Below are 13760 nucleotides of genomic sequence, written 5' to 3' on the forward strand. Positions count from 1 at the left end.
ACTGCTTATAAGTGGGGGAGCCAAAATCTGGATGTATGATGATGACACACAGCAGCTTGTAAACACTGAGCTACCTGTCTCTTCTTGGGGACTTTAAAACTCAAGCTCTTAATACGTTTTCAGTTCTCCCCTTTGTTAGCTGTAATCTAACAATAGGAAAAGAATGTCATTAACATGTTCTTTCTGCTGAAGTGTAGTTGTGTGTTTTCAGAAAAACATCGATGTTTTTCAAATATTAAAATAAAAGGCCCTAAATTACTTACTGTGTGCAAACACATGAAGTACGTAGAGATATCGTGAAAAAGTTTTTGGGTTTTCACTATCGTGGAATTTAAAATATTCCCGTTCCATTTCTGTCATACTTAACTTAAAAAATAAAGTTTTCATTCTGTATTGTAATGAATGAGAATCTAGCCCTTTACTGTCATGAACCCTATCTTCATAGTCAATGAATATAATTATAACCTCCTTACCTGTATGGGTTTTACATCCCATTTCTCTAACATCTGTTGACACATGGACTGGAAAGTGGTTAGATCACTATTTTAGAAATGATTCTTTCTAGACATAGAAAAGTTAAATGACATTGAGTTTCAAAATGAGCTGCTAGAGGAACCAAAAATAGAAGCTTTTCTACTACATACGAGACTCACTGGAATTCCTGCCATGGAGACGGTCTGCCATCAGTTGGTGGTCTCAAGTCCCAGTCCTGGAACCTCAGCCCTGTTGTAACACCAGAAATGTTTCTGTAGGCGGTGGGGGGCAGCCAGGGAAAGGCAAAGGCAGGGCTGACAGGATTGTTTCTAGGTCATTCCCAACCTTGCTGTTACAGCACAGTTTTCCAGGTGGGAGATAATATGCTCATTAAAGTCTGAGTGTTCATTTACAAACAAAGCCAGAAACCCAAAATGGCTCTATTACATAGATAAATGAGCAGACATAAATGGACTCAATTTTTTGTTTTTCATGCTCTGTCATATTCTGTATTCAGGCAAAGGAATAGGCAAAAAAGTAGCTGTTTAAAAATATACCAGCATGTTGTTCTTTTATTTAAAAGCTGCTGATTGGAATTAATAATCAGCATTTCCATGTAGTACTATATTCATGGAAACACTGACATTACAGTGCGTGGAGATAAGAGAATGACGTTCTTTATCTCTTTATGTAATCTAACTTTTATAATGCTTCTTAATTCACAAATGATGAAGAAAGCAAGCAACATTCAAATGGGATACTTACTAAGGGCATTTAAATTCTTAGCACAAATGACAAATTCCTGTCTCTTGTCCATCTTCCACCCAAATTTGTTTTTATGGAATGACCTTTGGTACCAACTTATTTTACAATAAAACATTTCCTGAGTTTTTATTTTGAATTGAAATGGCCTTTTCTGTCAAGTGTGGTATTTATAAAAGTTTTTTTTTTTTTTTTTATGAAAACCCTATGAATTTTGTGCAAATAACCCAGGCAGGCTCTTAGCTTAGTGATAACATTTGTATAGGACTTTTATGGCTTTATATGATACATTTACACTCAGTTTATTGGACACTTACTTGTACATACTTCATGGAATTCACATTTAACTGATGAGAACAATGTAGAGGGAGGTGCCTTAGCATGGTTCCGGGTACCCAGCAGGTACGTTTTGTTTTAAAAGGAAGTTAACGAAGAGAACCCAATAGGTTGTTTAACATGTGTGAAGTAGCACAGCAAATATAGTGTGAGACCAAGCACTGAACTTCTTTTCTCAAAAATTCCATATGCTGTCATTATTTCACTGATATCTTTTCAGGCTTTTTAAAAAGGTCAAATTAAAAATATTCATTTTACTTAATCGAGGTAAAATTCACATAATGTGAAATTAATTACTTGAAAGCATACATTTCAGTGACATTCAACACATCCAGAACGTTCTGCATCCATCGCCCCTATCTAGTTCACACATGTTTTCGTTATCCCAGAGGAGACCCCATATCCATTAAGCAATAACCCCATTCTGCCCTCGGCCCAGCTGCTGTTAGTTACTGATTTTCTTCCCATCTCCCTAGCTTTACCTCTTCTAGATATTTCATGTAAATGGAATCATACAATATGTGACTATCCGAGTCTGTTCGGGCTGCTATAACAGAGTATCATAGATTGGCTGGGTTATAAACAACAGAAATTTCTCATATTTCTGGAGACTGGGAAGTCCAAGATCAAGGCTCGAGCAGATGTGGTGTCTGGTTCTTGGATGTCTGTATTCTCACTGTGTTCTCACATGGGAGCTCCCCAGGGTCTCTTTTATAAGGGCACTAATCACTTCCCAAAGTCTGTACCTCCTGACACCATCACACTAGGGGATTAGAATTTCAACATGGGAATTTTGGTGGGGATATAAACATTCAGTCCATTGCAGTGATCTTTGTGACTGACTTCTTTAATAAAGCGTAATGTTTTCAAGATAAATCTATGTTGTAGGGTGTATCAATACTTTATGATTTTTTATGGCTGAATTTTATTCCGTTGTAGGGACAGGCCATATTTGGTTTATCCATTGGTCAGTTGATGGACATTGAGTTTCCATGTCTTGTTGATTGTGAATAGCGCTACCGTGAATGTTTGTGCTTGAGTATTTGTTTGAATACTAGTTTTCAGTTCTTTGGGGTACAGTTGCATTTTCAGGTTATATGGTAATTCTATGTGTCAACTTTTGAGGCATCACTAAACTATTTTTCATAGAGACTGGACCATTTTACATTCTTACCAGCAAGGTACAGTGTTCAGATTTCTCCAAATCATTGTCAACACTTGTTATTTGAGGTTTGTCTTTTTTACTCTTTTTACCATCCTAGGGGATATAAAGCACTATTTCCTTGTGGTTTTGATTTACATTTAACTGATAAAATATTCAGATTTTATTGTATAGAATTAATCAGAAAGTGAGGTTTGGTAAGACAAAATCAACATCAAGATGGTTGGCTTCATCTATCTTCAGGAGATTATGTGGGACTGGCATAAGCCTTCCCCTAGGGTGCATGATTCTGGCCTCAAAATAGAGAACATGTTGCTTTGGGAGTAGAATAATATATTGGGGGGGGCACCTGGGTGGCTCAGTGGGTTAAGCCGCTGCCTTTGGCTCAGGTCATGATCTCAGGGTCCTGGGATCAAGTCCCGCATGGAGCTCTCTGCTCAGCAGGGAGCCTGCTTCCCTCTCTCTCTCTCTGCCTGCCTCTCTGTCTACTTGTGATTTATCTCTGTCAAATAAATAAATAAAATCTTTAAAAAAAAACAAAAAGAATAATATATTGGATATTGGATAACAAGACCCCAAATATCCCTTGAACATTTTTTTAAAATACTTCTTAAATTAATGAGGAAAAATAAATTCATCATAATTTATTTTTGTATCACATGCCAAAAGATACTTACTTCTTTGCATTGTAGAGCTTTCTTTATATGATTTTGTCATGTCCTAATGGTCTATTCATTTACTTTTGCAGCGTGAGTGAAGACATCCATGATGGCTCAGGGATCTGGGGATCAAAAAGCAGTGGGAATTGCTGACCCAGAGGAGAGTTCTCCAAATATGATAGTCTACCGCAAAGTAAGGCCTCTTGTGAAATGCTTGGGATGTCTCTGTGTGTGTGCGCGTAGGGTTGAGTGATGGTTGACAGCTTGACAAATGTTTTCTGCCTAAACTGCCTTGACTGATAAATGAATATAGTTTTCTTCTCACATCCTCTGATTTTCCAATTCTAAAATTTAAGGAACTTAGGTTTGTCATACTTGAAACATATGATTTGGTATTCTTTAAAGATTTTATTTTTAAGTAAACTCTACACCCAATGTGGGACTTGAACTTACAACCTGGAGATCAAGAATGGCATTCTCTACAGACTGAGCCAGCCAGGTGCCCCTGATTTGGTTTTCTTTTTTTTTTTTTTTTTTTTTTAAAGATTTTATTTATTTATTTGAGAGAGAGAGACAGTGAGAAAGAGCATGAGCGAGGAGAAGGTCAGAGAGCGAAGCAGACTCCCCATGGAGCTGGGAGCCCGATGTGGGACTCGATCCCGGGACTCCAGGATCACGCCCTGAGCCGAAGGCAGTCGTCCAACCAACTGAGCCACCCAGGCGTCCCCCTGATTTGGTTTTCTTTAAATGCAAAGACTGCCTAAGCAATGCAGAGGAAATATATTCACCTTTGAGGTAAAAGCCTTTGTGTAACATTTATCAGTTGATTGTTTTTGAGCCCATAGTATGTATAAGATCTGGTCTAGATGCTGTGTGGGAGATACAGAGGTATGCATGTATTAGATGTTTGCCTTTGGTAGGAGACAGAAGATGTATGCAAATAAATGTAATAATCTAAGTGTTAATTTCCAAAAGAGAAGTGCAAATAGAATGTTATATGAAAGCAGAGGAAAGGTGATCACTTCCAGGCTCAGAGGCCAGGTGTGTAGTGGCAGAGGAGTGGCCTCTGAACTCCATTGTAAAGGATGGGTAAGACCGCTTTATGTGGAAAGCAGAAAGGAAGAACAACATTCCAGGTAGCGAGATGCATTCATTAAAGGGAAGGAGCTGAGGAAAATGAGCAGGAACCAGAACCAGTGAACTTGGGGGCAGAGGTGACTTAGATGGAGTAATGGAGGTAAGGTTTTGGGAAGAGTCTGGATGGAGCCAGATTTGAGAACGGTGAATCATAGACAATTTAATCATGAAAAACTTTTGTGCTAGGAGTTGTAAAATTAATATCTCTTTGGGATTATGAGTCTTGCCCCAGTGTGCCAGATGCATTATTATGATGGCAGATTTGAGACTCTGGAGGTAGGTTATTGGTATTTCTGTCTCTGTGAGAATGGTTAAGGAGGACATTAATCTAGCAGGGAAAATACCCCTCAGAATTGATTGAGAATGAGCAAAAGGATTAAAGAGTCTGAATTAAAAAATGACTTGGAAACTGAATGAATACAGAATTAAGAGGGGAACAGAAAAGAAGACTGTGCTTTGACCTTGGGTTATAGAAAGACATTGACGCTATTAATTCAAATAGGGATATTTGGAAGAATGTCTTAAAGGAAGGAACTATGACACAGGAAGTTTTATTTGTGCACATGTTGAATCTGAGGGAATGACTGCTTCCTATTAATACATCTTTTTAAGGTTTGCATATGTGTGAAAATTTAACCTAACTGTGTTACATATTAATAAGAAAAATGAGTTAATCTTCATTCATTTCACTAAATATTTGAGTTGTCTGCTGGGTTCCGTGTATTCTCTAAGACTGTATGTTTGATCTCTGTTAATCACACTGGCAAGATTGAACTAGATATTTCTGGATGATCAATATGGTGAGTTTTTCTCTTTCCTTATAAAGATAGAACTCAAACTAATCTTGCTTTGAGTCTCAAATTCCTTAATCCTTTGCTTTGTAGGAGAAGGTTTAGATAACCCTTCTCTAACAGAGATGCCTATTAAGTTGTAGTAAAGAAAAAAAGAGATTAACAGGGCTAACCAATTAGTGAAGCATACAGAATGAAAGATGTTTATTCATCATTACCTTCTTAACCCACCCATGCTGGGAAACCCTATGCCAAGTTCATAGAAATATGAGCTTTGGAATCAGACCTAGGTTAAAATTATTGCAACCCTATTACTTCCTAGTGGTGTGACCTTGTGTTATTTAACTTCTGTGAGCTTTAGTTTCTTCATTTTTAAAAAGAAAAATAAAAGGTGGGAGGAAGGATACTACCTTGTAAGGTCATTATGAAGATTCATTTAGGTAAGTCAATGAGACATTTCACATCTTATTTTGCATGGAGGTAGTCCATAATGAATGCTTTTCTTTTATCTTTAGGTCTTATAAAGACAGTGTCATTTGGAGAGGAACTAAATTATAAAATGTATACATGTTGATACTATTAATAAGTTGATTAAAGTATGTTTATAAGTGAATTGTTTTTTATTTTTAAGATATTATTTATTTATTTGACAGACAGAGATCACTAGTAGGCAGAGAGGCAGGCAGAGAGAAGAGGAAGGGAAGCAGGCTCCCTGCTGAGCAGAGAACCCGATGTGGGACTCGATCCCAGGAACCTGGGATCATGACCTGAGCTGAAGGCAGAGCCTTTAACCCACTGAGCCACCCAGGCGCCCCGTGAATTGCTTTTTGAAGACACAGGAGAGCAGTATAATTTTTTTAATTTAAATTCAATAATTTTTATATTATTCAGGAGATCATAAACCAATGGGTTGTTAAAGGTGGTTGGTAGGAAAGGTAAATGTCATGGTGGGCCACCAAACACCTTTCGGGTATTATAAATGTTTGATATTATATTGAAAGGAAAAATTCCTTCTCGTTTGTGGGAACTTGATTTTTAATTTTTGGATGGTAGGAGGGGGACTCTTTTTGGGTTTAATTTAGATACAAAGTTGTCAATTGCTGTAGTTCTTCAGAGATATGGCTACTGGCCATTTGCTTTCTATATTGGAAATAGATCTAGCTTACTTACGACAAACGTGTGTGTGTGGTATGCTTGTGTTCATGTTATTTGCTATGTTAGTTAATAGCTGTAAAAGGGATATTGCATCTGTTTGATCTATGAGAAAGAGGCATCGTTTAGTATGGGTCTAGGACCTGGAGTAATTTAAACCTAGTTAATTCCACTAAATTACGGTTCTGTTTCAACTGTGGATTATTTACCTAGTTCTCTACTCAAAGCAGTGCTGTCCACCAGCCATTGGCTACAACCAATACAACCAATATTGCAGGACACTATCTTCAAAATGTCAGTAAAGATTAAACCTTGAAATCAAGGTGAATCCAAAACAAATGTTGTGGAAGTCCTCTTCTGTAATGGTTTTTTCAAGGTTGTAAGCTCTTAAAACCAAACTTTTTTAGAGGTCTACAACAGAAACTTGCATTAAAAACTGTGCAAATAGTGTTGCTCTTGTTGTTTTCATTCTCTTGTTTGTTGTTTCTTACTCATGTCAGATGTTTTTAGTGTGAAGTTTTTGCTTGGACTGTGTTGTGTTGATTCAAACGCTGACATTTAAAAAGCTAAATCTAGAGAAAAGGAGCTTTCGGGTAAACTTCCGAGTAATAAGTGGGATGATTGTGTCCATGATGTTGTTGTGACTTTTAAATGCCATTTAGGATGGTAACCTTCTGACATATGAGTAATGATGGGTGGGTTTCTTAAGCCTACACTCTCAGGATCTTCTTCATTTTCTTTTCATGTTTTCTGTGTCATTAGCTGTGAGAAGTTGTACTTTCTCAAGGCATGATTTATTTATTGAGTTGAACAGACTTTCTAATTTAGTTTTTCATCCTTCACATTCACATCTGGGGTTGGAGGTATGTATGAAAAATGTATTGGTCACATTAAAAATCTATTTAAGAGAAGAATTTAATTATTCATTAAGTCACCCAGACCCTGATAACCTTTTTTATAGTCTCACATCCAAAAGATCCTGGGTCATTGAATTGTCCAAAGTAGGGATGATATTTGAACTTGGCTGAATATCAGATCATTTAGGGGTGTTTTATAAAAATATTGATCCCCAAAGGATCCCCAAATATAACCAAGATATATTTGTTTCATAGGACTAAACTAGGTCCTGGGAATCTGAGTCTTATTTTATTTTTATTTTTTTAATTTTTAAAAAGATTTTATTTATTTGAGAGAGAGAGAGAGAGAAAGAGAGAATGAATGAGCAGGGAGGGGGGCAGGGCAGAGGGAGAGGGAGAAGAAGACACCCCACCGAACTTGACACTGGCCAATCCCAGGACCCTGAGAGCAGGACCTGAGCCAAAGGCAGACACTTAACCAACTCAGCCATTCAGACACACCCTGGGAATCTGAGTTTTAAACACTTCTTAGGAGAATCTGAGTTTGAAACACACTTATTGATATATTTTACAATATTCAGGTAGCGTATGCATGGCAAAGTAATGGGAAAGTTGGTGTTTTGAAGTGGGGTTTTGAGCTTATAATTATTTATAGACCTCTCAAGTGTAGAAGAACCAGTCTCCTGTCACATAGACTTACAAGTGAAGGATTTACTTGTAACACCCTCATTCAGATGAGCAAACTGAAGGATGGAGAGAGTGTGTAACTTGCATAAGGTTACTCAGCAGTTTCCCAGTGAAGCCATGATTGTGTCCAGGTAGCCTGACTACCCCGTTACTGTCCTTCCCACCACCACGTTATCAACAGCAGATTACCACTGCCACATAGCTGGGGCTCAACAGACATGGGATGAATTAAATAAATGAAAATACTATGCAGCAGATCTTTGCTTTTCTCACCCCTATTCTCAGAGACTTGACTTGGGTGAACTTTGAACATTTGTAATGCTAAAGCATCCTTCTGCTTGCTGGTACTCTTGTATCTTGGGTAAAAATTTTCTAAAATGTTTACTTTCTTTAATAAACTCAGAATTCTTTTGAGTACAAGTAGGTTGTGTTCCGATTTTGTTTAGTTCTCTGAGTGGTGTTAATAATGTCTCTTGAGAAATTGCCAACTGGACTGGTAATTTGATTTCGTAGAACTCTGGGCAATTAGATGGTAGTTGGACGGAGAAAATTGTAGCTTAACTTGACCCAGACTTGGGTCAGGAGGCAGTACAGTGTGATGGAATATGCCAGACGGGGAGCAGAGAGCTCTGGATGTCTGGCCCCAGCCCCCACACTACTGCTTTGGTACTCTGGATGGGCAACTTCATTTTCCTAGCTCTGTTTCTTGTTTTGACTTCCCCCTCTCTCCTTTCTTTTCCTCCTTCCTTCCCTACACAAAATACTTCTGACACAAAAAGAATATATTCAGTATCCACAAAAAGTAGAAACAAGCATGATAAAGTGAACCCTGTGTACCCAGCAACCCATCAACGTAATAAATAGAATATTACTTTGGCTTCATTTCTTTTTCTGTGAAATGAGGCAACTGGACTGAATATTGTAAACACGCATTTCTGCAATGATTTACAAGTGTCATTCTGTAAGTTTTCCGTCATTAGAAGTTAATAAACTTCCCGGATGTCAAAACAATGTTGTGAGCCTGCCGACGTGCTTTAAGGGTCTTTGAACTTTTCTGGAAATATTTTAAACAGTCTTGCATAACTTACGCTGGATTGAGATAAGACCTAATGTAGTTAGGCATCAAAAGAAAAACTGTGCTTGTAATGATTTAACATTCAACAGTTAAACTATTTTCTTGGTGGTGACCTGTTTCTTTGGCTCATGAGTAACATTTAAGACGTTTGTACATGTCTATTTGGTGGTACTGATTGTGCATTAGACAGATAGCAGGAACAGTGCTTAAATAGTAGCACTGGATGCTGTCAGTAACACAGAGTGTTAAGGATGAATTGGAAGTCTTAGAGAAAGAAGACAAGTCCAGTGTTCTTGTGTGTCATTGCTGGCTTTCTTCCCTTGTTAGTTTCCAGTTATTAATCCTTCTCTTCTGGAATTTGGGTCTTGCCTTTGTGTTGCCCTGATACTCCAAGGTCACTTTCCCTAATGTTCTAGGGCCCTTGCAGTCCTGGGCAGAAGTTGCTTTAGGCATATTTCCAAAAAGTAAATGTAGTACTATTTTAGTTACACAGGCAGTGGTATGCAGCAAGAAGGGGGGAAAAAATCTACCCTGGAAGAAGCAGGCCTGATGAGCAAGCCAAGACTAGGACATTGTTTTGGGATTCACAGAAGGCAGTGGTAATGGCCAGCACAACTGAGAGACAGGGAACCTCTAGATCCTGATGACCAAGGCATAGTGGGGGATTAGCAATAATTTAATCAGCAAATATGCATTAAGTGTCATTTGCATGCCAGATGCTAGGAATGCAAGATGAAGTCTGTGCCCTGACAAAACCTGTAGGCTAACGGGTCAGTGATGGGTAACTAGGCAATTACAAGAGGCCCTTGGTAGAGGTGAGCTGAGGAATGTGGAATGAGGCAGAAGGGTCACGAAGTCCATATCGAGAGAGAGGATGATGATGTCATAGCAGACATCCAGAGGATTTGGCACCTGCCTTAATCTGTGAAAGATGAATAGGAATTAACCTGGCAGAGCAGGGGAAAAAGCAGTGTAGGAGGCAGAAAGACTACCACATGGCACAAAGCTGCGATGTTATAAACTGAGTTCTGGGAACTTCAAGTGGCTGTTTTCTTGGAGCTACGTATATGTGATGGAGGTTAGAAATAAAGTTGCCTGGGGAGATTAGGGCTGGATCACAAAAGACCTTACATATATTTCCAAAGATTTAGGGCATTATGCAGGTATCTTCCCTTTGCACCTGCACATCCACATTCTGCCCCCTCTCGCCACCCCCACCTTCCATGTTGTTCCCTCCCTCAGGAGGTAGACTCATCTGCAGGGCTCTTGGAATCTCTGGCTTTGAATGAAGTTTGGTCAGTAGAAGCCTGGGGAGAGATGGGAGAGAGGGAAAAGAGCAAAGCCAGGGTGTTCCTTCCCATGGCTCCCTCTCTGTAGAGTCTTGCACTGCCTGTGCCCCTTGACTGAAAGTCATGGTTTCTCCCAGGTCAGACTGCTCTCCTCTGGGTTCAAGTACCCTTTTCTTCTCCTCATTTTTTTTGGGCATCTGGGTGACTGGCATTTGTATAGTCCTCTATTGCTGTATAATCAATACCCCAAATATGTAATGGGGTTAATTGGCTTAAGCACAACATTTATTATGTCATAGTTTCCATGGGTCATTAATCTTAGGTGGGCCCTCTGGGGCAGTGCCTCTCACAAGACCCACAATCAAGATGTTGGCTAGAATTGCCCTTTTCTCTGAAGGCTCACCTGAGGAAAGGCCCACTCCAACCTTACTCATGTGGTTGTTGGCTGGATTCACTTCCCCAAATGCTGTGGGAGTGATGGCCTCAGTTCCTCACTAACTGTTGATTAGAGCCACTCTTGGCTTCTTAGCACATGTGTTTCTCCACAGGGTAGCTTACAACAAGGCAGCTTGTTTCATCAGAGTGAGCAAGGAAGAAGAGGCAGAAGGGAGGGGATGGTAGTGGGAGTTTCAATCTTTTAAAACACAATCTTGGACATAACTTTCTATATCCTTTCTGTTAGGAGCAGGTGACAAGGTCAACTGCAAAGTGACGGGTTTACACACAAGTCAGAGGCTTCTGAGTGTTCCCTTGTGGTTCTCCCATTCTCTGCCACTTCCTTATACTTGGTCCTTTTGGAAATAAACCTTTCTTGGATTGTCTTATGTGTGCCCTCGGTTTCCTGATGAGTCTCTGACTTATGCAGGTATTAACCCCAAAGCAAAGGAAAGTCACTGAAACCTTGTTTTTCTTCATAAAGAAAGTGAGCATGAAAGAACTTGAAGCCAGGAAGTCGTGCGATCAGTATGGAGAATACACTTGTACAGAGAGCATATGAGAGAGATGGTAAGATTAGTGGGAAGAATAGTTTGGTGATTTTACTGGAATTTGGGTGAGGACAAAATGACATCCCTGTCAATGACAGTGGTAATGTAGATGAAGGGATGGGCTTGAGAGATGTTTTGGAGGTACAACCAACTGGGTTGGGTGACCAGTGAGATGTAGGGCGAATCTGAGGGGAATAAGGAGGTATCTTTTCACCAGGTTACACCTGGGAAATGTCAGAAGATCTCCTGGAAGCAACAAAATTTTGAACCAAGTAACTGTAGAGCTGAGTTGTGTGCAGAGAAGTCAAGTGTCATGGAAGGAGTGTGTAACTGGGCCAGGGTGTCTCTGGATCGATTCTGGTTGCACCACTAGCTGACTTCGGGCTGCACACAAGTCTTTTCGGTTTCAAGTCTAGTTCCGCCATTTGCAAAGTGAGGGGTTCTATAGGCTGGGGGACTTTGAAAGTATTTTCAGCTCCAACATGCCAGGGCTTTCATAATCTAAAATAAAGACATCCACATTTCCTTACCTATGTATTCTTTTTATAGCCTTCTATGTTTTCTTTTAAATTTTCTTTAAAAAGTTAACCCAAGTAAAACTTTGGAAAGTCAGACAAGTCAGTGTGTTTCAAACAAAATGCTTTTTTGGTCTTGAACATTTAGGGCTTCTTTTCTCTTATCCCAAGGACTAACTTCAGAGAGTATTCTGGGTAACTAATTTAACCATTCAATCCGAATTTTAAGATTCCTTTCATTAAGTATTTTGAAGGTTTTTTATTGCCTTAGGAAAAACTGTTCTGTTTTTCTTTTCCCCTAGGATTGGAATTGTCAGAGGAAAAGCTCCCCATCACATTATCTTGGTTGGCAAGAGATGGGAGTGTGGGCAAGTCCCCGACCAGTGCTATCAGTGTCTGCAGATGAAAGGGAGGGTATTTTTAGTGTCGAGAATAGCTCAGTGTGGGTTAATATGATGTGTTTCCATGAGTATAGCTTTCTTTTTTTTTCCAATTTATTTATTTTCAGAAAAAACAGTATTCATTATTTTTTCACCACACCCAGTGCTCCATGCAAGATGTGCCTTCTATAATACCCACCACCTGGTACCCCAACCTCCCACCCCCCCTGCCACTTCAAACCACTCAGATTGTTTTTCAAAGTCCATAGCTTTCTAATTTGGAAAGCCTTTGGTATACTCAAGGCTTCATTTCATTTTTTCCCCATCATTCCCCCCTCATTTCATTTCAAAGAGTCTAAGATTTTATATTTTGGGAATTTATTCTCTCATTATTGACAATCCTTTGTGGTATTCCTACACTATGGAGAACTTGAATGGTCATAGAGTGAAGTCCTCATTCTCAGGATTTTTAGCAAGAAAAACTACAAGTCTATAGATATCTGTGAAGGGAAAATAAGTGTTTCAGCCATTGTGGGATAGGATCATTATTTTTAAAAAACATTATTGCCAATAGAAATCAAAACTGAAAATGGACAAGTCTTTTGATCTGCATTCTTACTTCTAAAAATGTAGTACAGTAAGGGAATGAAAAAAAATATATGAGGTAGACATATAGATATAGACACACATTCACACCAAAAGAATATTCATACCTCTGTGGTAAATAACATCAAAAGATATCAATCAATCAAATATTTGTTGAAAATGAATTAAATAATCATAAGAAATAGGACTTATATTTGGAATGAGCACCCCAGTTAGGTTACTGGGTCCCTGTTAATTGCCTTGAAAAGAAGATGGTTCTTGACATCCTGGAATATGGTCTGATTGAATATTCCTTACTTTAAAAACCCTACTGGACTTGGCCACTTTTGTAAAATTTTTGTTTTCTTTGCTAAATACAATGGTTGTGTAAATTTACTAAAAAAATATTGTTTTCTTTGATTTATTATTTTCTACATCTCTGTGCTTAGCTCTGGGATGATTATTATTATTATTTTTTGTCTGGAGAATTACCTTCAGTATTTTCTTTAGTGTAGATCTGCTGATGTAAGATTAAGGAAGATAGTAGGGATTTATTGACAATCCACTGTATACTGGCTACTGTGCTGAGTACTGCACACACACTGAATCATGTAAACACCAAAATGGCTTGTTAGGCAAGCGGTGGTCCTCCTATATTACATGCAAGGAAACAGGATCAGAAGGAGTAAATGACTGGTATTGAGATTTGAATCTGGGTTTACATTATCCTAAAGTTTGTAATTTTTTTAAAGAAATTAAATTATGTAGAAAAAAACAAAGGAGATCTCAAAGTTTTTTTTTTTTTCCCAATTTATTTATTTTCAGAAAAACAGTATTCATTATTTTTTCACCACACCCAGTGCTCCATGCAAGCTGTGCCCTCTATAATACCCACCACCTGGTACCCCAACCT

The 13760-nt window shown here is 38.7% G+C and overlaps 1 protein-coding gene across 5 annotated transcripts in view; it reads left to right on the forward strand.

The window, feature by feature from the left end:
- The window catches only part of RGS6 (regulator of G protein signaling 6), a 553489-nt gene that overhangs the window by 20410 nt on the left and 519319 nt on the right, over nucleotides 1–13760 (forward strand). For all 5 annotated transcript variants that reach the window (XM_044231757.1, XM_044231758.1, XM_044231759.1 and 2 more), the window contains exon 2: nucleotides 3483–3586. In XM_044231757.1, the coding sequence (XP_044087692.1) occupies nucleotides 3500–3586 (87 nt within the window). In that variant the 5' untranslated portion in view covers nucleotides 3483–3499. The remainder of the gene's footprint in view (nucleotides 1–3482; nucleotides 3587–13760) is intronic.

This window comes from Neovison vison, chromosome 13, assembly GCF_020171115.1.
Source record: "Neovison vison isolate M4711 chromosome 13, ASM_NN_V1, whole genome shotgun sequence".
NCBI classification, from domain to species: domain Eukaryota; kingdom Metazoa; phylum Chordata; class Mammalia; order Carnivora; family Mustelidae; genus Neogale; species Neogale vison.